The sequence below is a fragment of the Salmo salar genome, chromosome 09 (assembly GCF_965601325.2).
Source record: "Salmo salar chromosome 09, fSalSal1, whole genome shotgun sequence".
NCBI lineage: Eukaryota > Metazoa > Chordata > Actinopteri > Salmoniformes > Salmonidae > Salmo > Salmo salar.
In genome coordinates, this window is record NC_138299.1 from 63,945,483 (window position 1) to 63,969,824 (window position 24,342).

At 41.4% G+C, this 24,342-nt stretch overlaps 1 protein-coding gene across 1 annotated transcript in view; it reads right to left on the minus strand.

The window, feature by feature from the left end:
- Positions 1 to 5,632: 5,632 nt before the first annotated feature.
- LOC106611538 (BTB/POZ domain-containing protein KCTD8) overlaps positions 5,633 to 24,342 on the minus strand; it is a 72,121-nt gene continuing 53,411 nt past the window's right edge. The window contains exon 2 of the mRNA XM_014211830.3: positions 5,633 to 8,258. Coding sequence (XP_014067305.1) covers positions 7,759 to 8,258 — 500 coding nt within the window. The 3' untranslated portion in view covers positions 5,633 to 7,758. The remainder of the gene's footprint in view (positions 8,259 to 24,342) is intronic.

Sequence of the window (24,342 nt, forward strand, 5' to 3'; positions counted from 1 at the left end):
ATTTTAAAATAGCTTTTCGGTGAAAGCACATTTTGCAATATTCTCAGTAGATAGCCCAGCCATCACGGCTAGCCATTTAGACACCGACCAAGTTTAGCCCTGATCAAACTCCGATTTACTATTACAAAAGTTTCATTACCTTTGTTGTCTTCGTCAGAATGCACTCCCAGGACTGCTACTTCAATAACAAATGTTGGTTTGGTCCAAAATAATCCATCGTTATATCCGAATAGCGGCGTTTTGTTCGTGCGTTCCAGACACTATCCGAAATGGTAAAGAAGGGTCGCGCGCATGGCGCAATTCGTGACAAAAAAATTCTAAATATTCCATTACCGTACTTCGAAGCATGTCAACCGCTGTTTAAAATCAATTTTTATGCCATTTTTCTCTTAGAAAAGCGATAATATTCCGACCGGGAATCTCCTTTTCGGCAAACTGAGGGAAAAAAATCACAAAGACGGGGGCGGTCAGGTCACGCGCCTAAGCCCAGAGTCCCTTGATCGGCCACTTGAGAAAGGCGATAATGTGTTTCAGCCTGGGGCTGGGATGACGACATTCAGGTTTTTCCCGGGCTCTGAGCGCCTATGGACGACGTAGGAAGTGTCACGTTAGAGCAGAGATCCTTAGTAAAAGATAGAGATGGCAAAGAAGTTCCAGAAATGGTCAGACAGGCCACTTCCTGTAAAGGAATCTCTCAGGTTTTGACCTGCCATTTGAGTTCTGTTATACTCACAGACACCATTCAAACAGTTTTAGAAACTTTAGGGTGTTTTCTATCCATATATAATAAGTATATGCATATTCTAGTTACTGGGTAGGATTAGTAACCAGATTAAATCGGGTACGTTTTTTATCCAGCCGTGAAAATACTGCCCCCTAGCCATAAGAGGTTAAAATCGGACACCGCGATTGCATAAAGGAGTTCTGTATCTAAATATGAACTTGATTGAACAAAACATGCATGTATTGTATAACATAATGTCCTAGGAGTGTCAACTGATGAAGATCATCAAAGGTTAGTGCTTCATTTAGCTGTGGTTTTGGTTTTTGTGACCTATATGCTTGCTTTGAAAATGGCTGTGTGATTATTTTTGGGAGGGTACTCTCCTGACATAATCTAATATTTTGCTTTCGCTGTGAAGCCTTTTTGAAATCGGACAGTGTGGTTAGATTAACAAGAGTCTTATCTTTAAAATGGTGTAAAATAGTCATATGTTTGAGAAATTGAAGTTATAGCATTTTTTAGGTGTTTGTACTTCGCGCCACGCTATTCTATTGGATATCGGTGAGGCGTTCCGCTAGCAGAACGTCTGTCCCTAACAGCTTAATGGAAACATAGCTACTGTATCATTGTACCCCTCAGGAGACTGAAAAGATTTGGCATGGGTCCCTAGATCCTCAAGAGGTTCTACAGCTGCACCATGGAGAGCATCCTGACAGGTTGCATCACCGCTTGGTATGGCAACTGCTCAGCATCTGACCGTAAGGCGCTACAGAGGGTAGTGCGTATGGCCTAGCACAACACTGGGGCCAAGCTTCCTGCCATCCAGGACCTATATACTAGGCGGTGTCAGAGGAACGCCCAAAAAAAGCCATAAGACTGCTGAACAATTAATCAAATGGCCACCCGGACTATTTACATTGACACCTCCCCGACCCTTTCATTTTACGCTGCTGCTACTCGCTTTTTATTATCTTTCCATAGTCACTTTACCCCTACATACATGTCCAAATTACCTCGACTAAACTGTACCCCCGAGCATTGAATCGGTACCAGTACCGATTCAATGTAGCCTCGGTATTGTTATTTTGAGTTTATTTAATTTTTTGCATTTAGTTAAGAAAATATTTACTAACTCTATTTCTTGAACTGCATTGTTGGTTAAGGGCTTGCAAGTAAGCATTTAACTTTTAGGTCTACACCTGTTTTATTTGGCACATGTGACCAAAGAAATGCTCTTAGGATGGGATATGGCCTTGGTTGATGAAGTCATGTATTTCAAGCGGCGACTGAGGTAAAACCTTCAGGTTTCTGAATATCAGCTCATTTTCCTGTGCTTTTTTAAAATATGCATATATGTAACATCAAAATCGATCCATTTTAATGTACTGCAGTCTCATTTGGCAGGTGCACGTACCCTCTTTGATGTCCACACTGAGGCCAAGTCAAACGAGATATGAACATTTTAATTTCATTGTTGTTCCAAATCTATTAGATCTTTTTTTTCAGTAGAGTGGTTGGCTGAGCTAATTGTACAAAATAATCACTCCAAACTAAATGAGGAAAGATCTATCGGTTTGGGTTATGGTTTTACATTATGGTTTGTTGTAACAATCATGTCCATACAGTATTGGTGACATTTTGCCCCAAGGCAAACTTCCGATCGTCCAACAGATTTTTGTGACTGATCCATGCGAAAAGTCCAACATCAGCTTGTGAAGGAGGGAGCTGCATGAGTCATTCTCAAGTTATCTGTTGAACACCCGATGTGGCATGTCTGGTCCAGTGCAGTCAAAAATGTGATTTTCCTGTGTTTTATAAATATTTCCACAATGAGGTTGGAATAATAATGTGCAATTGTGAAAATTATGAAAATGCCCTTATAGTGTAAAAGATGTTTGAAAAGACCAACTGAAATTTCAGCCTGTTTTGGTGGGAGGGAGTTATGACCTTCGATGGTGACATCACCATGTGGTAAATTAGTTTTTAGACCAATTTAGAAAGAGAGTACCAAAACTCTGCCAATAACCGCTCATTTTCAGTTTTCCCCTCCCAACTCAAACCACTGACAGTCCTAGCAAAATTGTTGCGTGAGAAATTGGTTTTTGCTAAGAAGCTAATTTTTTCTTATTTTTTTTATTGAAAACAATCACAGTAAGGTACTTAATTTTTACCCAGAAATGATTTGATGATGAGATAAAAACGGCTGCATTGGTACTTTACTTAAACAATTCCCTCCTCAAAATATGGAAATTTCTGCCCTCAAGCTAAGATTTAATAAGGAAAACGGTGTTTATAATAAGTTGTGTATTCAATGAAAGTGTTTACATAATGTAGTTGAATTAAGAGAAATTCAACTGCATATTAATAAAAAAAGGACTTATTAATTTAAAAGCTCAGAGTGCTGGGGGAGGCACTGCTTGTGCATGTAGACAACATTACAAAAAACTTGTAAGGTCCAATTCCTCATTAAGCCCTTCGGGGTGTAGAGTTTTTAATGAGGAATTGGAAGGCTTAATGTAACGGTTGCCTTTAGAGAGAGCAGACCAAAACGCAGCGGAGTTAGTGTTCGTCATATTTAATTGAGAAAACGGACACTATACAATACAAAACAATATACAGACAACCAAAACAGTCCTGTCAGGTGAAACACACTAAACAGAAACAGAAACAATTACCCACAAAACCCCAACGGAAAAACATGCACTTATGTGTGACTCCCAATCAACAGCAACGAACTTCAGCTGTGCCTGATTTGGGAGCCACACACGGCCCAAAACAAAGAAATACAAACACATAGAAACAGAACATAGAACGCCCACCCAATGTAACACCCTGGCCTAACCAAAATAAAGAATAAAAAACCCCTCTCTATGGCCAGGGCGTTACAGTACCCCCCCCCCCCCCCCAAGGTGCGGACTCCGGCCGCAAAACCTGACACTGAAGGGGAGGGTCTGGGTGGGCCCTCTTACGGCGGCGGCTCAGGTGCGGGACGTAGCCTCTGCCCCACCCTTGGCGTCGCCCTCTTTGGTGGCGCACCTGGCCACGCCGAAGGTCTGGTGGGCGACCCTGGCTTCACCCGGCTGGCGGGCGACCCTTGTTGCGCCTGGCTGGCGAGCTGCGCTGGCTGCGACCGGCTGGCAGACGACCCTGGCTGATCCAGGCAGACGGGCCACTCGGGCTGGGCCGGAAGACAGGCGGGCCACTCGGGCTGGGCCGGAGGACAGGCGGGCCACTCGGGCTGGGCCGGAGGACAGGCGGGCCACTCGGGCTGGGCCGGAGGACAGGCGGGGCCCCCTGGCAGATCCGGACAGGCGGGCGACTCCGGCAGTGCCGGCATGGCGGGCTGATCTGAACAGGCGGGGCACCCTGGCAGATCCGGACAGGCGGGCCACTCTGGCAGATCCGGCTCAGGATTCACCAGGCTGGGGAGCCATGAGGGAGGCCTGGCTCTGGGCGCAGGCCCTGGACTCACCAGGCTGGGGTGACCCGCTGGAGGCCTGGTCTGAGTAGGCGGCACAGGAGAGACCAGGGTGGAGGGATCCACCGGAGGACTGGTCCTTGGAGGAGGCACAGGACGAACCAGGATGGGGAGACCCACTGGAGGACTGGTCCGAGGAGGAGGCACGGGCTTGACCAGGATGAGGAGACCCACTGGAGGACTGGTCCGTGGAGGAGCCACACATGGCCCAAAACAAAGAAATACAAACACATAGAAACAGAACATAGAACGCCCACCCAATGTAACACCCTGGCCTAACCAAAATAAAGAACAAAAAACCTCTCTCTATGGCCAGGGCGTTACACTCATAATGTCTCTGCAATTTTCTTTCTGTGGTTAAATAATAACTGTTGTGTTAGTTTACATGGAATTCAGAATGTAAGATTCTTGCCTATGAATGCATCAACCAGCACGATCTACCCCAGAGTGGGTGGCTGTCATTATGTTTGGAGAGTCCATCCACTTTCCTGCATTACCATGGAAACAATGCTAACAATGCCAGAAAATCGTCATCTTTTATTTTCCATTCAAATATATTCAAATGGGGCCTCTTATCGACCTCTTGTAGATGAGCCCTGATTGCAAGAGATAGACCAAGGCTGTTTTTAAAGGAAATCTTACCACATTACTGGTTACTAAGCATATCAGACAGTTTCAGTTTTGCTTCAACTATCAGTGAAAAAATAAATAATCTAATAACATTGTTCACATTTCCATTTTCTGACATGTTTGGTCCCTGGCGGAGAAGAGAACTTCACCTGCTAAATGCCGTTGTGATACACAGCATTTTCATTTAAGACTAACTGCATGATCATTTCAGCACCATGGATCGAGACAATTTAGTCAAACATGGTTAAACTCAGTGAAGCATGTTTTAAGAGTCTCTGATGCTCATTTTCTTCTCATTCAAAGAGCAAACGCAAAGCAGTCAAAGTGTTCATGTAATTTGCCACCACATTTTCCATCTGTCAAAGCAATTAGGCAAGTTGTTTTCTTCAATTTACTAAGCTTGGGTTTGTTTTTGCTTTGTGCAATGTGCTCATGGTAAGGGATTCGTAATTGGGTTGTACACAATATGTCTGAAAAATGTGTTGAAGGAAATCTTGTAGTTCCTCTAGTTTATAACATATTTTATTGAATGCATTAAATGTCTTTAAAACAAAACATCTCACCTTGAAAATGTGCTGTACACTACCAAAATAGCTGGCGTATACTGGCCACCTGATATCATACACAGATCTTAATGTACTTCTGCAGAGCAAAAATAGATAGCCTTGACAATGTGCATTGCCTCAAAACAGAGCATCAAGGCATGTTAACCTCTTCTGATGTTAAAAACTTCTGATCTCCAATTCAGGTTTTTGGGGAAGTAGGAAACTCATAAAAATGGCCAGCAGCTTTTTCCTCGTTAAGCAACAATTTTATTAGATAAAAGATTTTCAACAAATAGGGACTTACAAAAACAGTCTTCCATTGCTGAATAATACGATTTTTCAGTGATTTTCATAAAAGTTATTGGGTGAGCAACAGAAAGATGGCTTGGGGTTAACACTGTAGCAAAGGCTTGGTCTTCAGCACACCATATTTACTGTCGTTCTCTACAAACACTTCCAAAACTGTGCTGCTCCAACCATTGTTTTTGATTGGATAACTTTTCCCAAGGTTCAAATCCTGATGTAAAATATGATAAAACCAGCCTCTATCTATGAGTCATTGTAAGAAAATTGTCTTCCTCTTTCTTAGCCCAGCACCGAGAGATTTATACATAAAAAGCTGGTTTCGCAGACACTGATTAAGCCTGGTCCTGGACTAAAACGTGTCATAACATGATATATTTTATTGTAGAATAAAAAAGTAGGAATAAATGTTATTACTCACATATTGACCATGAACAACAACAGTAAACACAAAGGACGTCCATGGTAGATACTGAATGGACATCTTCCACTCTTTCCACTATGTGGATTTACAAACTTCTTAAACAATTCACATGTTGAACACTTAATTATCTACATAGAGAATAATGTACTTTAAATTAAGTCTTTAGCGGTATACAGTTTATCTATGTTCTCTTATTTGTTAACAACAGTCATCTGCATTCACATCAATTTCAATCCACTGACACTGAATGTGTCAAATAATGGAAATATACTGTCAGTTACCAGTTTATTAGGTACACCCATCTAGTACCGGGTAAAAAAGCCAGACTACGGTTTGCAACTGCACATGGGGGACATAGATCGTACTTTTGTAGAAATGTCCTCTGGTCTGATGAAACAAATATAGAACTGTTTGGCCATAATGACCATCGTTATATTTGGAGGAAAAAGGGGGAGGCTTGCAAGCCGAAGAAAACCCTCCCAACCGTGAAGCACGGGGGTGGCAGAATCATGTTGTGGGGGTGCTTTGCTGCACAAGGGACTGGTGTACTTCACAAAATAGATGGCATCGTGAGGATGGAAAATTGTGTGGTTATATTGAAGCAACATCTCAAGACATCAGTCAGGAAGTTAAAGCTTGTTCGCAAATGGATCTTCCAAATGGGCAATGACCCCAAGCATACTTCCAAAGTTGCGGCAAAATGGCTTAAGGACAACAAAGTCAAGGTATTGGAGTGGCCATCACAAAGCCCTGACCTCAATCCTATAGAAAATTTGTGGGCAGAACTGAAAAAGTTTGTGTGAGCAAGGACGCCTACAAACCTGACTCAGTTACATCAGCTCTGTCAGGAGGAATGGGCCAAAATTCACACAACTTATTGTGGGAAGCTTGTGGAAGGCTACCCGAAATGTTTGACCAAAGTTAAACAATTTAAAGGCAATGCTACCAAATACTAATTGAGTGCATGTAAACTTCTGGCCCACTAGGAATGTGATGAAATAAATAAATAAAAGTTGAAATAAATCATTCACTCTACTATTATTCTGACATTTCACATTCTTAAAATAAAGTGGTGATCCTAACTGACCTAAGACAGGGAATTCTTACTAGGATTAAATGTCAGGAATTGTGAAAAACTGAGTTTAAATGTATTTGGCTACGGCGTATGTAAACTTACGACTTCAACTGTATTTTGCCCATTCTAACATTCAGTCGAACACTAACTGAATGCATCTTTGCATGTCTGCATGCTTTATATAGCATGCCACAGCCGCCTGACTCGCTGTCTGTAGGAGCAAACCATTTTTGTGAACGGGGTGGTGTACCTTGTAAACTGGCCACTAAATGTCAAGTAGCCATATACTGTTCACATAGGCATATTGTTTCGAACGTAATCTCCAATGCAATCTAGAATTGAAGAGACAACATACCGTTAAAGGGGAGATCTGCTGTGCTTCTTTTAACATGTGCCCCCGAAATGCATGTGCTTACTAACCTCGTGCCTCCCGTCACAAAAACAGTTGGTTTATGATCCTTTTAAGTTCATTTGAACTGGAAGACATTTTAGAATGAATCAAGCACTTAAAACCAGCCAAATGGGGGGAATCCAAATTAAAATTACTACTGCATGTGGCATGGTGATAGAAAAGGGTCCCTATAGACCGTACTTTTGGAGTAGTTCGGACTGCCACTGCCGCTTGCGCTCGGGGAAAGCCTGTGGGATTTTGATGTTGTTAAAGTCCTGTATGCACTGCTTCATCTCTTCCTCTGCGCTGGGTCTCTCCGTGTTCTTCTTCCTGCTCAGGCCGCCCTCGCGCCCCATCAGCGACTGGAAGAGCTCGCTGTTGCGTCGCTTATTCGGCAGCTGCATCCACTGCACTGACGAGCCCTTCTTGGAGGGCCGCCCCAGGGTGAGGGTGCTGGGCTGCCGGGAGACAGACTGGAGGGCTCCGCAGGGGGCCATGGATCCCCCGCCGCCTCCCCCACCCAAGTTGGGACCGTCCTGAGGCGAGGTGGCCTCAGAGTGGGTCTCGGAGCTGGAGGTGGAGAGTTCGTTGAGGGAGGTGCCGCTCTCGCTGCCCTTGTCGGTGCCCAGTTTGTCCTTCTGGCGCTCCTCACAGTCCTGTTTGGGGGAGACGATCTTTGATGCCGGCCCTGTCGAACACACAGCAGAGAGACAAGGTCAGTCACATGTTGAGACAATTGGAGTAGGGAGCACCTGTGTATGTCATGCTGCCATTTTCCCCAAATTTCTCCTTCAGTGCCACAGCCATTCACCTTATTTTATGTTACAGTACAAGCACACCTAATTCATCTTGGTGATTAGTTGACCAGTTGAATGAGTTGTGATAGAGTACTCTCTCACTCACGCTCTCACTCTCTCTCCCTCTCTGGTTACAGTATGAAGGCTAACGCATCTCAACACCCAGCATGACATCCTTGTCAGTAGCTAGGGTTCCATTCAATTGGCCACAGATTTTCATGTAAATATTCTGAAATCTGCATAAAGACAATATGCGCATGTTTACAAATAACTCATTTTGATTCAAGTGAAATGGTGCCTTTTTGCAGCATTAGTATTTTGTAATATTCCACAGCTCAGGTTTTTTGTAGAATGAGTTTGGTTGAATCTGACCCCTGGTTTTGTAAAATCAGAACTAGAGGCATAATTTCCATTATGTCGATTCTACAACTTGCCCATAACATTTAATTGAAATATTAAACATGAATGTCATCAAAAAAATGCTTCTACACCCCCCTACTCAGTGCAGAATAAACAAAAATACAACAATTATCTACATTCACAATAGCTGATATGGCTTGTTTTCAAATGTCAGCCAGCCCTGGGTTTTTGGTGGGCCGCTGCATGCCCGTATTTACAAACACATGCAGGCTGTAAATCAGTGATGCACCTCAAAGGCATTGTAATTCAAGGCTTCCACTTTGGTTTACTATCTCACTAATAGCAACAGCAGCCCAAAATTCTAGGACGCCAAACATCATTCACAATGACTGCATCCACCACAGAAACCAATTACATATGTAGATCCTAGATTACTCATCCCACAATGCAGTTTCTTTGTGTGGACAGAGATGTTTCTACCTCTGGGATTTACAGTAGTGATAGAGACAGATCTCGTTATCTCTGACACACACGCTTGTGCGCACACACGTCCTGTATCGCTATTGCTTCTCCCCCCACACAGCAATTTTTTAAGTTGAATCAAATCAGTGCCAGGTTTCATTTTTCCGGCTTTCTCTACACTCAGTGGTACGAATAGAAAAAATAATGCAATAGACTGCAGAGGGTCAGTAGAAATCAAACCAATTTAGAACGTTCCCTGGGTCTTTAAAAAAAACGGAGAATGTTCTGTCCGACTGTCTCCCATTTGATTTGAAAATAGAGCATGAATAACTTGCTATTCTCACTGCTTAGACAACTAAAGTCAAGCTAATAGAGGGACTTTAGAGTTAGGGAGCCAGTACATCAGAGGAGAAAATGTGACTCCATTAGATAAATAGCATATCATACAAGGAGTAAGGCCCTATCATTGAGTTCTTCTCCTTTTTTCATTTGGTTTGACAAAGGCATGTCATATGTGGCTCCCTATTCTCTATATACTGTAGTGCACAACCTCTGACCAGGGTCCATAGGGAAAGTGTGCCATCCAAGGTTTACTACCTCACTGAGACAAAGGCATTCATCAATGTGCTTTTGTGTGGGATGGTTCTTGGCACCCTATCTGAAAAAGTCTTAGGGACGCGACTCAATCGAAACCACATTGCAGCATTAAAAGAAGAGTGTCAACATAGCTTTATCAGCAGAGTCAAATGAAATTGCAGAATGGCTTGGGTGACTATAATTAATAGCAGGTAGACTACACAGGTAGATTCTTTCCAGTTTTCAGAATAAGAATGTGTGCATGGGCAGTAGTTGTAGTGTTAGTGGATAGCGGCTATTTTGATGAAAGGGTTCACTTCTGTATTTTTTTTATATGCGATTGTTTTACATGCTGGCTACTGTCGAGACTTTACTTTCATTAACCTCTGGACGGGCTCGACATCCAGCGAAAAATCCTATCGCCATTAGCATAACAACATTTTATATATATATTTTTTCAAATATAGGACTATTTTATATCGTTTTATAGATACACCTCTCCTGAATCGAACCACGTTGTCCGATTTCAAAAAGGCTTTACAGCAAAAGCAAAACATTAGATTATATTAGAGGAGTATATCGTAAAAGTAGCCACATAGCCATTTTCCGACCAACCACATGCATCACAAATAACCAAAAAACAGCTAAATGCAGCACTAACCTTTGACAATCTTCATCAGATGACACTCCTAGGACATCATGTTACACAATACATGCATTCTTTTGTTCGATAAAGTTCATATTTATATATAGAAACAGCATTTTACATCGGCGCGTGACGTTGACTAACTATTTTCCCTCAAATGCATCCGGTGAAACAGCGCTACAATTTACTACATTACTATTCGAAAACATTTTTAAAATGTAATATTGTCATTCTAAGATTTATAGATTAGCATCTCTTGAAAGCACCTGCAATGCCAGAATTAAAAATAACTTTACTGGGTAATCACACTTTGGGATAAAATGAGATGCGATACTCAGAAAAAAATTGGCTAGCAATACAGGTCAGCGCCATTTTGGAACAATCGCATATCAAATCTAGTCTTGTATACTATTGTCAATAATCCCTTACCTTTGATTATCTTCATCAGAAGGCACTTCCAGGAATTCCCAGGTCCACAACAAATGTATTTTCGTTCGAAAAAGTTAATCCTGTATGTCTTCTTGTTAGCGCTTTCTGAAGGCTGCACCAAAAGTACCGTCGTGCGCGGGACTCCTCTCTTACCAAAATTGATTTTTTTTTTAATTTAAGTTCGTTCAAACATGTCAAACGTTGTATAACATAAATCTTTAGGGCCTTTTTCAACCAGAGCTCCAATAACATTCAAGGGGGACGATTGCATTGTCTTTCAAAACGTTTCGAAAGGAGAGGGTAGCCAGGGGCGCCGGCGTCATAATGGTGATGGCCCTCCCCATGTGACCACGTTCCACAGACTCTTATTGTATCAGTTTTCACAGTAGAAGGCTCAAACCACTTTGTAAGGACTGGGGACATCCAGTGGAAGCAATAGGAAGTGCTCAATGAACCATAGCTCACGGTGTGATTTATAGGCAAAGTGATGAAGTTGAGTCCGCAATTCAGAATTCCACATCCTGTTACGATCTGTCTCGGGGTTTTGACGGCCATATGAGTTCTGTTATACTCACAGACACCATTCAAACATTTTTTGAAACTTTAGGGTGTTTTCTATCCACAAGTATTAATTATAGTTATAACACTTTTAGTTGGCACTCCCTATTTCAGTTCTAGACAAACAATCCTTTATCTGATCATCCCTGTTTTTGTGTTTTTTCTTCACTTTTTGTATTTCTTCCTGTTTTATAAGTTTGGTGTGGGTTTTTCTTTTGTTTGACTCTTCTTGGGACAATTTAGTGGGTGCTCATGGTGGGGTTCTTTTAGGTCCCAGTTGTTGTTGCTAGTCAACTTTCAATGGACACCCATATGAGTGGGATCAGTTTGTTGAACCATTCAACTAATCTTCAAACCATCGTATTCTACTACTCTCTTCACCCCACTGAGAACCATCGATACAGCTCGCTAGCCTATCTTCAAAGAATCATCTTCCTGAGCGAGGGGAAGCAGAGTCACATTTGTAGTTCTGTTCAGGACTACACGACGGGTCGCCGGTTGCTGGGCGAAGACAGTTGAGAGCAACAGTAGAAGAGACGGGTGGGGACCCCTTTTGGACAACCAAACCCCTTTCCAAGAAGGCTTGGTTCCGACAGAGATACCCAAGGCATTTACACATACACTGCCATGCAAAAGTCTTCATCCCACTTGGCATTTTTACTATTTTGTTGCATTACAACCTGTAATTTATCGTGAGTAATTTAGTAAATTCACCGACAGTGTTCGGTGGGAATGCTAGCATATAATGTCACATAAACCCAAACCACAGCTAAATGCAGCACTAACCTTTGATGATCTTCATCAGATGACAACCCTAGGACATTATGTTATACAATACATGCATGTTTTGTTCAATCAAGTTCATATTTATATCAAAAACCAGCTTTTTACATTAGCATGTGACTAGCATTCCCACCGAACACTGCCGGTGAATTTATTAACCTGTTGGGTCTAGGGGGCAGCATTTGCACGTCTGGATAAAAAAAATGTACCCGATTTAATCTGGTTACTAATCCTACCCAGTAACTAGAATATGCATATACTTATTATATATGGATAGAAAACACTCTAAAGTTTCCAAAACTGTTTGAATGGTGTCTGTGAGTATAACAGAACTCATTTGGCAGGCAAAACCCTGAGACATTTTCTGACAGGAAGTGGATACCTGATGTGTTGTATTGACTTTAAACCTCTCCCATTGAAAAACACAGGGGTTTAGGAATATTTTGGCACTTCCTATTGCTTCCACTAGATGTCACCAGCCTTTACAAAGTGTTTTGAGTCTTCTGGAGGGAGATCTGACCGAACAAGAGCCATGGAACGGTGATGTCCCATTAGACACCTGGCGCGCTACTTCATGTTGGGTACCCTCGTTCCAATACGTTATAAAAGGCTATGCATTCGTCCACCTTGAATATTATTCATGTTCTGGTTAAAAAAGGCCCTAATGATTTATGCTATACAACGTTTGACATGTTTGAACGAACGGAAATATATTTTTTCCCCTCGTTCATGACGAGAAGTCCGGCTGGCTTACATCATGTGCTAACGAGACGGAGATTTTTGGACATAAATGATGAGCTTTTTTGAACAAAACTACATTCGTTATGGACCTGTGATACCTGGAAGTGACATCTGATGAAGAGAATCAAAGGTAATGGATTATTTACATAGTATTTTCGATTTTAGATCTCCCCAACATGACGTCTAGTCTGTATCGCAACGCGTATTTTTCTGGGCACAGTGCTCAGATTATTGCAAAGTGTGATTTCCCAGTAAGGTTATTTTTAAATCTGGCAAGTTGATTGCGTTCAAAAGATGTAAATCTATAATTCTTTAAATGACAATATAATATTTTACCAATGTTTTCTAATTTTAATTATTTAATTTGTGACGCTGACTTGACTGCCGGTTATTGGAGGGAAACGATTTCCTCAACATCAATGCCATAGTAAAACGCTGTTTTTGTATATAAATATGAACTTGATAGAACTAAAAATGCATGCATTGTCTAACATAATGTCCTAGGAGTGTCATCTGATGGAGATTGTAAAAGGTTAGTGTATCATTTTAGCTGGTTTTATGGTTTTGGTGACCCTGTCTTTGACTTGACAAAACATTACACACAACTCTTGTAAATGTACTGTCCTAACATACTCTAAATTTATGCTTTCGCCGTAAAACCTTTTTGAAATCGTAAAACGTGGTTAGATTAAGGAGATGTTTATCTTTCAAATGGTGTAACATAGTTGTATTTTTGAAAAATTTGAATTTTGACATTTATTTGGATTCAAATTTGCCGCTCTTGAAATGCACCTGCTGTTGATGGAGTGCACCACAGGTGGCACGCTAGCGTCCCACCTAGCCCCAAGAGGTTAAATTACTCACGATAAACGTTCACAAAAAGCATAACAATTATTTTAAGAATTATAGATACAGAACTCCTCTATGCACTCGATATGTCCGATTTTAAAATAGCTTTTCGGTGAAAGCACATTTTGCAATATTCTCAGTAGATAGCCCGGCATCACAGGGCTAGCTATTTAGACACCCAGCAGGTTTAGCACTCATCAAAGTCAGATTTACTATAAGAAAAATGTCCTTACCTTTGTTGTCTTCGTCAGAATGCACTCCCAGGACTTCTACTTCAATAACAAATGTTGGTTTGGTCCAAAATAATCCATCGTTATATCCAAACAGCGGCGTTTTGTTCGTGCGTTCTAGACACTATCCTAAAGGCTAAATAAGGGTGATGAGCATGGCGCAATTCGTGACAAAAGAATTCTAAATATTCCATTACCGTACTTCGAAGCATGTCAACCGCTGTTTAAAATCAATTTTTATGCCATTTTTCTCGTAAAAAAGCGATAATATTCCAACCGGGAATCTGCGTTTAGATAAACAGACAAAGGAAAAGAAAGCATTCGGTCGAAGCGGGCACACGCCTAAGCCCATAGTACTCTGAGTGGCCACTTGCCAAAAGCGATAAAGTGTTTCAGCCAGAGCCTGCCTCGATATCGTTCAACTTTTTCCCAGGCTCTGAGACCCTATGGAAGACGTAGGAAGTGTCACGTTATTGCACAGATCCTGAGTCTTCAATAAAAAGAGCCAAGATGAAACACTACTTCTCAGACAGGCCACTTCCTGCTTGAAATCTTCTCAGGTTTTGTCCTGCCATAGGAGTTCTGTTATACTCACAGACACCATTCAAACAGTTTTAGAAACTTTAGGGTGTTTTCTATCCAAAGCCAATAATTATATGCATATTCTAGTTACTGGGCAGGAGTAGTAACCAGATTAAATCGGGTACGTTTTTTATCCGGCCATGTCAATACTGCCCCCTAGCCCTAACAGGTTAAACAATGCCGCTTTATATGTTTTCATACCCTACATTACTCATCTCATATGTATATACTGTACTCCATACCATCTACTGCATCTTGCCTATGCCGTTCGGCCATCACTCATTTATATATTTTTATGTACATATTCGTATTCATTCCTTTACACTTGTGTGTACAAGGTAGTTGTTGTGGAATTGTTAGGTTATATTACTTGTTAGATATTACTGCATGGTCGGAACTAGAAGCACAAGCATTTCTCTACACTTGCATTAACTTGTTATGGATAGGGGGCAGTATTTTCACGGCCGGATAAAAAACGTACCCGATTTAATCTGATTATTACTCCTGCCCAGAAACTAGAATATGCATATAATTATTAGCTTTGGATAGAAAACACTCCAAAGTTTCTAAAACTGTTTGAATGGTGTCTGTGAGTATAACAGAACTCATTTGGCAGGCCAAAACCTGAGAAGATTCCAAACAGAAAGCGCCCTCTCTGACTATTTCTTGGCCTTCTTGATCATCTCTATCCAAAACAGGGAATCTCTGCTGTAACGTGACATTTTCTAACGCTCCCATAGGCTCTCAGAAGGCGCCAGAACGTTGAATGATGACTTTGCAGGCCATGGCTGAAAAACAGTAGCGCATTTGGATAGTGGTCGATCTGAGAACAATGAGACTGGGGGCGCGTGCACGAGACGACTCCATGTTTTTATTTTTTCGTCTTTGAACGAAAACAGGGTTTCCCGGTCGGAATATTATCGCTTTTTTATGAGAAAAATCGCATAAAAATTGATTTTAAACAGCGTTTGACATGCTTCGAAGTACGGTAATGGAATATTTTGAAATATTTTGTCACGAAACGCGCGTCACCCTTCGTTACCCTTTGGATAGTGTCTTGAACGCACGAACAAATCGCCGCTATTTGGATATAACTATGGATTATTTGGAACCAAACCAACATTTGTTATTGGGAGTGCATTCTGACGAAGAACAGCAAAGGTAATCCAAATTTTCTTATAGTAAATCTGAGTTTGGTGAGTACCAAACTTGGTGGGTGTCAAAATAGCTAGCCATGATGGCCGGGCTATCTACTCAGAATATTGCAAAATATGCTTTCACCGAAAAGCTATTTTAAAAATCGGACACCGTGAGTGCATAAAGGAGTTCTGTATCTATAATTCTTAAAATAATTGTTATGTTTCTTGTGAACGTTTATCGTGAGTAATTTAGTAAATTCACCGGAAGTGTTCGGTGGCAATGCTAGTTCTGAACGTCACATGCTAATGTAAAAAGCTGTTTTTTTATATAAATATGAACTTGATTGAACAAAACATGCATGTATTGTATAACATAATGTCCTAGGTGTGTCATCTGATGAAGATCATCAAAGGCTAGTGCTGCATTTAGCTGTGGCTTTGTTTTTTGTGACATTATATGCTAGCTTGAAAAATGGGTGTCTGATTATTTCTGGCTGGGTACTCTGCTGACATAATCTAATGTTTTGCTTTCGCTGTAAAGCCTTTTTGAAATCGGACAGTGTGGTTAGATAAAGGAGAGTCTTGTCTTTAAAATGCTGTGAAATAGTCATATGTTTGAAAAATGGAAGATTTTGTATTTTTGAGGAATTTGTAATTCGCGCCATGCCTATCATTGGATATTGGAGCAGGTGTTCCGCTAGCGGAACGTCTAGATGTAAGAGGTTTTAACAGTCTGATGGCCTTGAGATAGAAGCTGTTTTTCAGTCTCTAGGTCCCAGCTTTGATGCACCTGTACTGACCTCGCCTTCTGAATGATAGTGGGGTGAACAGGCAGTGGCTCGGGTGGTTGTTGTCCTTGATGATCATTTTGGCCTTCCTGTGACATCGGGTGGTGCAGGTGTCCTGGGGGGCAGGTAGTTTGCCCCCGGTGATGCGTGGTGCAGATCTCACTACCCTCTGAGGAGCCTTACGGTTGTGGGTGGAGCAGTTGCCGTACCAGGCGGTGATACAGCCCGACAGGATGCTCTCGATTGTGCATCTGTAAAAGTTGGAGTGTTTTTGGTGACAAGCCAAATTTCTTCAGCCTCCTGAGGTTGAAGAGGCACTGTTGCGCCTTCTTCACCTCGCTGTCTGTGTGGGTGGACCATTTCAGTTTGTCCGTGATGTGTACGCCGAGGAACTTAAAACTTTCCACCTTCTCCACTACTGTCCCGTTGATGTGGATAGGGGGGTGCTCCCTCTGCTGTTTCCTGAAGTCCACGATCATCTCCTTTGTTGACGTTGACGTTGAGTGTGAGGTTATTTTCCTGACACCACACTCCAAGGGCCATCACCTCCTCCCTGTAGGCCGTCTCGTCATTGTTGGTAACCAAGCCTACCACTCTAGTGTCGTCTGCAAACTTGATGATTGAGTTGGAGGCGTGCATGGCCACACAGTCATGGGTGAACAGGGAGTACAGGAGAGGGCTGAGAACGCACCCTTGTGGGGCCCCAGTGTTGAGGATCAGCGGGGTGGAGATGTTGTTTCCTACCCTCACCACATGGGGGCATCCCGTCAAAGTCCAGGACCCAGTTGCACAGGGCGGGGTCGAGACCCAGGATCTCGAGCTTAATGACGAGTTTGGTGGGTACTATGGTGTTAAATGCTGAGCTGTAGTCGATGAACAGCATTCTTACATAGGTATTCCTCTTGTCCAGATGGGTTAGGGCAGTGTGCAGTGTGATTGCGATTGCATAGTCTGTGGACCTATTGGGGCGGTAAGCCATCTGACAGTCCGAAGAACGAATCTGGGTTTGGCGGATGCCAGAAGAATGCTACCTGCCCGAATGGATTGTGCCAACTATAATGGTCTGGGGCTGTTTTTCCTGGTTCGGGCTAGGCCCCTTAGTTCCAATGAAGGGAAATCTTAACGCTACAGCATAGAACATTCTAGATGATTCTGTGCTTCCAACTTTGTGGCAACAGTTTGGGAAGGCCCTTTCCTGTTTTAGCATGGGTAAAAAAAGCAGACCTTGAATATCCCTTTGAGCATGGTGAAGTTATTAATTTCACTGTGGATGGTCTATTAATTCACTCAGTCACTACAAAGATACAGGTGTCCTTCCTAAGTCAGTTGCCGGAGAGGAAGGAAACCACTCAGGTATTTCACCATGAGGCCAATGGTGACTTTAAAACAGGTACAGAGTTTAATGGCTGTGAGAAAACTGAGGATGGATTAACAACATTGTAGTTACTCAATACTAACCTAAATGACAGAGTGTAAGGAAGGAAGCCTGCACAAAATTAAAATATTTCAAAGCATGCATCCTGTTTGCAATAAGGCACTAAAGTAAAACTGCAAAAAATGTGCCAAATAAATTAACTTTATGTACTAAATACAAAGTGTTATATTCGTGGCAAATCCAACCGCAACACATCACAGAGTACGCTCCATATTTTCAAGCATGGTGGTGGCTGCATCATGTTATGGGTATGCTTGTCATCGGCAAAGACTAGGGAGGGGTTTTTTAGGATAAAAAGAAACGGAACAGAGCTAAGCTTAGGCCAAATCCTAAAGGAATATCTGGTTCAGTTTGCTTTCCAACAGACACTGGGAGACACATTCAGGAGTTGCTTACCAAGACATTGATCGTTCCTGAGTGGCCAAGTTACAGTTTTGACTTAAATCGGCTTCAAAATATATGGCAAGACTTGAAAATGTCTGTCTAGCAAGGATCAACAACCAACTTGACAGAGCTTGAAGAATTTAAAAAAGAATAATTTACAAATGTTATACAATCCAGTTGTGCAAAGCTTTTAGACTTACCCAGCAAAACTCAAAGAGAGACTTACTAATGTTAGAATTTTTCTTATACTTTGACATTAGAGTATTTTGTGTAGATCGTTGAGAAAAAAATAACAATTATATAAATTTTAATCCCACCTTGTAACACAACAAAATGTGGGAAAAGGCAACAGGTGTGAATACTTTCTGAAGGCACTGCACATTTTTTTTATGTAAAGAAAATTGTACCTTTATTTAACTAGGCAAGTCAGTTAAGAACAAATTCTTATTTTCAATGATGGTCTAGGAACAGTGGGGACTGCCTTGTTCAGGGGCAGAATGACAGATTTGTACCTTGTCAGCTTGGGGATTCAGTTTTGACTCGTCCAATGCTCTAACCACTAGGCTACGCTGCCGCCCAAATTGATGTAATATATATATATATGCTAAAACATGATAAGTCCAAGCATATCCTATGTAACTACATTGTTCTTGTATGACAATTGATTCGGTATAGCCATTGAGCCACCTCAAAACATAGAAATAAACAAATAGAAAATAACATCAAATGTTATTCGTCTATTTCACCGAATACATGTGTAGACTTTACCATGAAATGCTTACTTACAAGCCCTTAACCAACAATGCAGTTCAAGAAATAGTGTTAAGAAATATTTACTAAGTAAACTAAAGTAAAAAATGTAATTACATATTAACAAGGCTATATACAGGGGGATGCGGGTACCAATGTGCGGGGGTACAGGTTGGTTGAGGTAATGTCAGATTTTGGTTTTAGTTATTAACATGGTAATTCACAATGTCTTTAAAATGTGCAATTACAAAACAGTTATATAGTGGAAAAAGAAAATGTGCAATAACATCAGTAATTACACATGTGGAATAATCTTCAGCAAGTGGATGTGTACATTCCTTGTTCCAATTGTGTAATAACTTATAGGGCTTAAACCTTATTACCAAGTAGTTACATACTAACACATATAACTACTATATTGTTACTACAGTTATTGTGTAGTTACATAGTAATAGTGGAAACTTAACTTAAAGTGTTACCGAATTACATATTTGAACTTAAATTGTTCACATCCAAGGACAAGCTGGCGATCTACTATTGAACTGAGTCAAATCTCAACCCTCCCTATAAAGGGCCTAGTTCCCTCTAACCACTCTCCCATATAATTCCCTGCTGAGTCTTCATGTTTCAGATCGATTCTCTGGGAGAGTCTTTGTCAGGGATACACGAACATCACTGAGCCCTAGGGACAGTAGGGAAAGGCTACTCAGGTGGGGTTGGTCAGTGCTGAATTAGGACCACTGATGGCACCGCCCTTCTCCGGTAACATTGGGACTATAATCAGGTTTCCATGCGAACTTTGTGCGAGTAAAGTGCAGTTGAAGTCGGAAGTTTACATACACTTAGGTTGGTGTCATTAAAACATGTTTTTCAACTACTCCACAAATTTCTTGTTCACAAACTATAGTTTTGGCAAGTCGGTTAGGACATCTAATGTGCATGACACAAGTACTTTTTCCAACAATTGTTTACAGACAGATTATTTAACTTATCATTCACTGTATCACAAATACAGTGGGTCAGAAGTTCACATACACTAAGTTGACTGTGCCTTTAGACAGCTTGAAAAATTCCAGAAAATTATGTCATGGCTTTAGAAGCTTCTGAAAGGCTAATTGACATCATTTGAGTCAATTGGAGGTGTACCTTTGGATGTATTTCAAGGCCTGCCTTCAAACTCAGTGCCTCTTTGCTTGACATCATGGGAAAATCAAAAGAAATCAGCCAAGACCCCAGAAAAATAATTGTAGACCTCCACAAGTCTGGTTCATCGTTGGGAGCAATTTCTAAACTCCTGAAGTTACCACGTTCATCTGTACAAACAATAGTACGCAAGTATAAACACCATGGGACCACGCAGCCGTCATACCGCTCAGGAAGGAGACGTGTTCTGTCTCCTAGAGATGAACGTACTTTGGAGCAAAAAGTTAAAATCAATCCCAGAACAACAGCAAAGGACCTTGTGAAGATGCTTTAGGAAACGAGTACAAAAGTATTTATATCCACAGTAAAACGAGTTCTGTATCGACATAACCTTAAAGGCCACTCAGCAAGGAAGAAGCCACTGCTCCAAAACCCCCATTAAAAAGCCAGACTACTGTTTGCAACTGCACATGGGGACAAAGATCGTACTTTTTGGAGAAATATCCTCTGGTCTGATGAAACAAAAAAGGAACTGTTTGGCCATAAAAAGGGGGAGGCTTGCAAGCCGAAGAACACCATCCCAACCGTGAAGAACAGGTATGGCAGCATCATGTTGTGGGGTTGTTTTGCTGCACAAGGGACTGGTGCACTTCATAAAATAGATGGCATCACGAGGATGAAAATTACGTGGATATATTGAAGCAACATCTCAAGACATCAGTCAGGAAGTTAAAGCTTGGTCGCGAATGGGTCTTTCAAATAGACAATGACTCCAAGCATACTTGCAAAATGGCTTAAGGACAACAAAGTCAAGGTATTGGAGTGGCCATCACAAAGCCCTGACCTCAATCCTATAGAAAATGTGTGGGCAGAACTGAAAAACCGTGTGCGTGGAAGGAGGCCCAAAAACCTGACTCAGTTACACGAGCTCTGTCAGGAGGAATGGGCCAAAATTCACCCAACTTATTGTGGGAAGCTTGTGGAAGGCTACCCGAAACATTTCACCCATGTTAAACAATTTAAAGGCAATGCTATCAAATACTAATTCAGTGTATGTAAACTTCTGACCCACTGGGAATGTGATGAAAGAAAGAAAAGCTGAAATATATCATTCGCTCTACTATTATTCTGACATTTCACATTCTTAAAATAAAGTGGGGATGCTAACACACCTAAGACAGGGAATTTTTACTAGGAATAAATGTCAGGAATTGTGAAGGTGTGTGTAAACTTCCGACTTCAACTGTACATGTCGGATAAAAAAAAATTCACGACAGGCCCGATGAAACAGCAAATTTTCCAAAACACGCAAGACAAGGTAGGATCTTTGTCCGTCTGTAAAATTTATTGTGAGAAATGGCGATGGAAATGCCCTTATGCAAAAATATGAATATAATAACCATCATATCGAAGTCAACTTGGAGTCAAACAATGACATGTTGTGTTCCCCTCACTATGACTTGTTGGTAAAGAAGGCAGTTTATTAGGCTACAGATTAAATAAGTGATGATGAACTTCACAAGGTAATTGATACAGCTTTCTAATAAATATCGCAGGTCTTATTCTGGAGACATTATGATCGATGTTTGGCTGCCTTTTGACAAATAAAAATAATCGTCATCTTCTGTCCATAATCTAATCATGTAGGCTATCCTACCCGCACTGTATCTGTGAGCTGTTGGCCAGAGCGCCCGTGCAAAGACCAGAGTGGACACATTTGCAATATACTGTAACACAACATCTTTTTTTTTACACAACCATCAGTGGAGTTGAAAATGCAATGGAAACTCATTTAACTTGTGTTCTTTATTCGGTACAAGGGAATTTACTGGCAAAAGTTATTTATGTGCACTATGTCATCATAGTAGTGTTTAGTCTCTCTCTTTCCCTTGCTCTCTGCCTCTCTCTCTCTCTAACCACAGAACAACAGTTTAGGCTACCTATATTTTGCCTGTTTTTGATGATGGAAAGAAACAATGTTCTCAGGGAAATATTTTATTTGTAAATTATTTGTTATTTAGATCCCCATTTTAGCTTTTGCAGAAGCAGCAACTACTTTTCCTGGGGTCCACAAAAAAAACATGACAATTAACCAAACACTGATAGACAAGGAAAGTCACACAAATGTAATATACAAACAATACAAGAAAAAAATTATAAACAATACAACTAAAGCATAATGTGTTAGTGTGTACGTGCATGCGTGTCCCCTCACAGCTCACGCCGTTACATGAGTTGAATCTGATTTTAAAGGTAATTTTGCTGTTTGCCTTCAGTAATTGGAGATTGAAGGGAGTTCCATGCGATCATGGCTCAGTATAAAAAAAACTCTGCTTTGCCATGAATTCATTTTAGACTTGGGGACTGTGAAGACACCCCTGGTGGGTTGTCTTATGGGGTATGGGTGTCTGAGCTGAATGTTATTTGATTATGCAGACAATCTAGAATTTTCGTCAAACATTTCTCATAAAAACAAGAAGAGAAGTGGATAATCTCTCATCAACCCCTTAACTGGGAAAGACTGGTATGCATGTTCTTTACCTTAGTTCTGTATCGGCAGTTAAGGACAAGGCATGCTGCTCTGTTTTGAGCCAGCTGCAGCTTCGCTAGGTCTTTCTTTGCAAAACGTGACCTTATTACCAGACAGTAATCAAGATGGAAAAAGACCAGAGCATGAACATTATTTTCTTTCAGAATGTAGTGAAGTAAAAGTTGCCAAAAATATAAATACTGAAGTAAGTATCAAAAGTAAGTAAAAAAAAATCAAATTCCTTAAACCAGACGACCCAATTGTTTTTATTTATTTTTATTGACGGATAGCCAAGGGCACACTCCAACACTCAGACATAACTTACAAACAAAGCATTTGTGTTTAGTGAGTCTGTGTCGTGTGTCACAAAATCATGTTACGACCACACATATCAGTATTCATTTTATATATCAATATTTGTCTTGCAAGTGGATGGGTCTCTTCAAACGGTACAGCCAAATGGTTACTTGCATAGTAGCAATATCAGAAATAGATAATGTCAATATAAATAAAATATACAGTATGTACATGAACAATATCAATAACGATAGTGATAGATGAGGTAGTTGTATGCATACAGTCAGGGGTAAAGTGGCTGAGCAGCAGGATAAAAAAATAATAGTAGCAGCAACATATGGCGTGTGTGTTAGGAGAGAGTCATTTGAATAGAGGCACTGCAGATAGTGCTGATGACTGGTCCGTCCGAACCACGCACGAACAAGGGAATCTATATTCTGAGAGCCTGTTTCTGTCCTGCCCTTGACTTTGGTGCAGGGCATGTGATGTCCATAGCCTCTTTGTCGCAAGACTCCCTGATCTTCTCAAAAAGATACGTTTGCCTAGCTGTGTCCAGTCCAGGTGGTGCTTGTACAGGCAGACCATCTATGGGAGGAAAGATGTCAGCGTTGCGCAACAGCTGAAACCTGGTGCCAACTGAGTCTGAACGCTCCGTGGCAACAACACCAGGCTCCAGAGCATCAAAGCTGTAAAACAGGAAATAACATAAAAATAAAACATTACAACCTTGCACAACATCAATTCACCTCCCAAGTTTAGATAAGAAGAATAACCTCATACAATGCAATGAAAATGATATTCACCTGAAGTGCTGGTACTGCTTGAACTGTGGCCTAAAGTACAGAGTCAGGTGTTGTTGCCAGCCATAGCTTTCCACCAGCACCGTACCATCCTCCAGTCCATCCAGCTGTTGGACGTTGACCCCTGTCACAGTGCTGTTCTTCACAACACCAGCAATCTCAGACAAAGTGTTCACTCTGGTCTTTCTGAAGCGCTGCTTGATGAGGCTGAAGCACCAGTCGGAGGCAAACTTGGTGTGGCCTGTGATCAGGAAGTGAAGGTCCAGACTGTGGTGGAGCTTGTGCATGGTCCGCCAGGCACAATACCAGAGCACCAAATTGTTCTTGTTTTGGCCACTGCAGTTATCACAATTCAGGTCCAAACGTGTTTCCACAACTCCGTAGTTGGTGAAGAAATGGTGCATGTAGTTGATGACTGCGCTGCTGCTTTTTCTGGATGACATGCCTACATCAATCAAGTAGTTGACTACTTGTGGTATTTCTTCACAGCAGA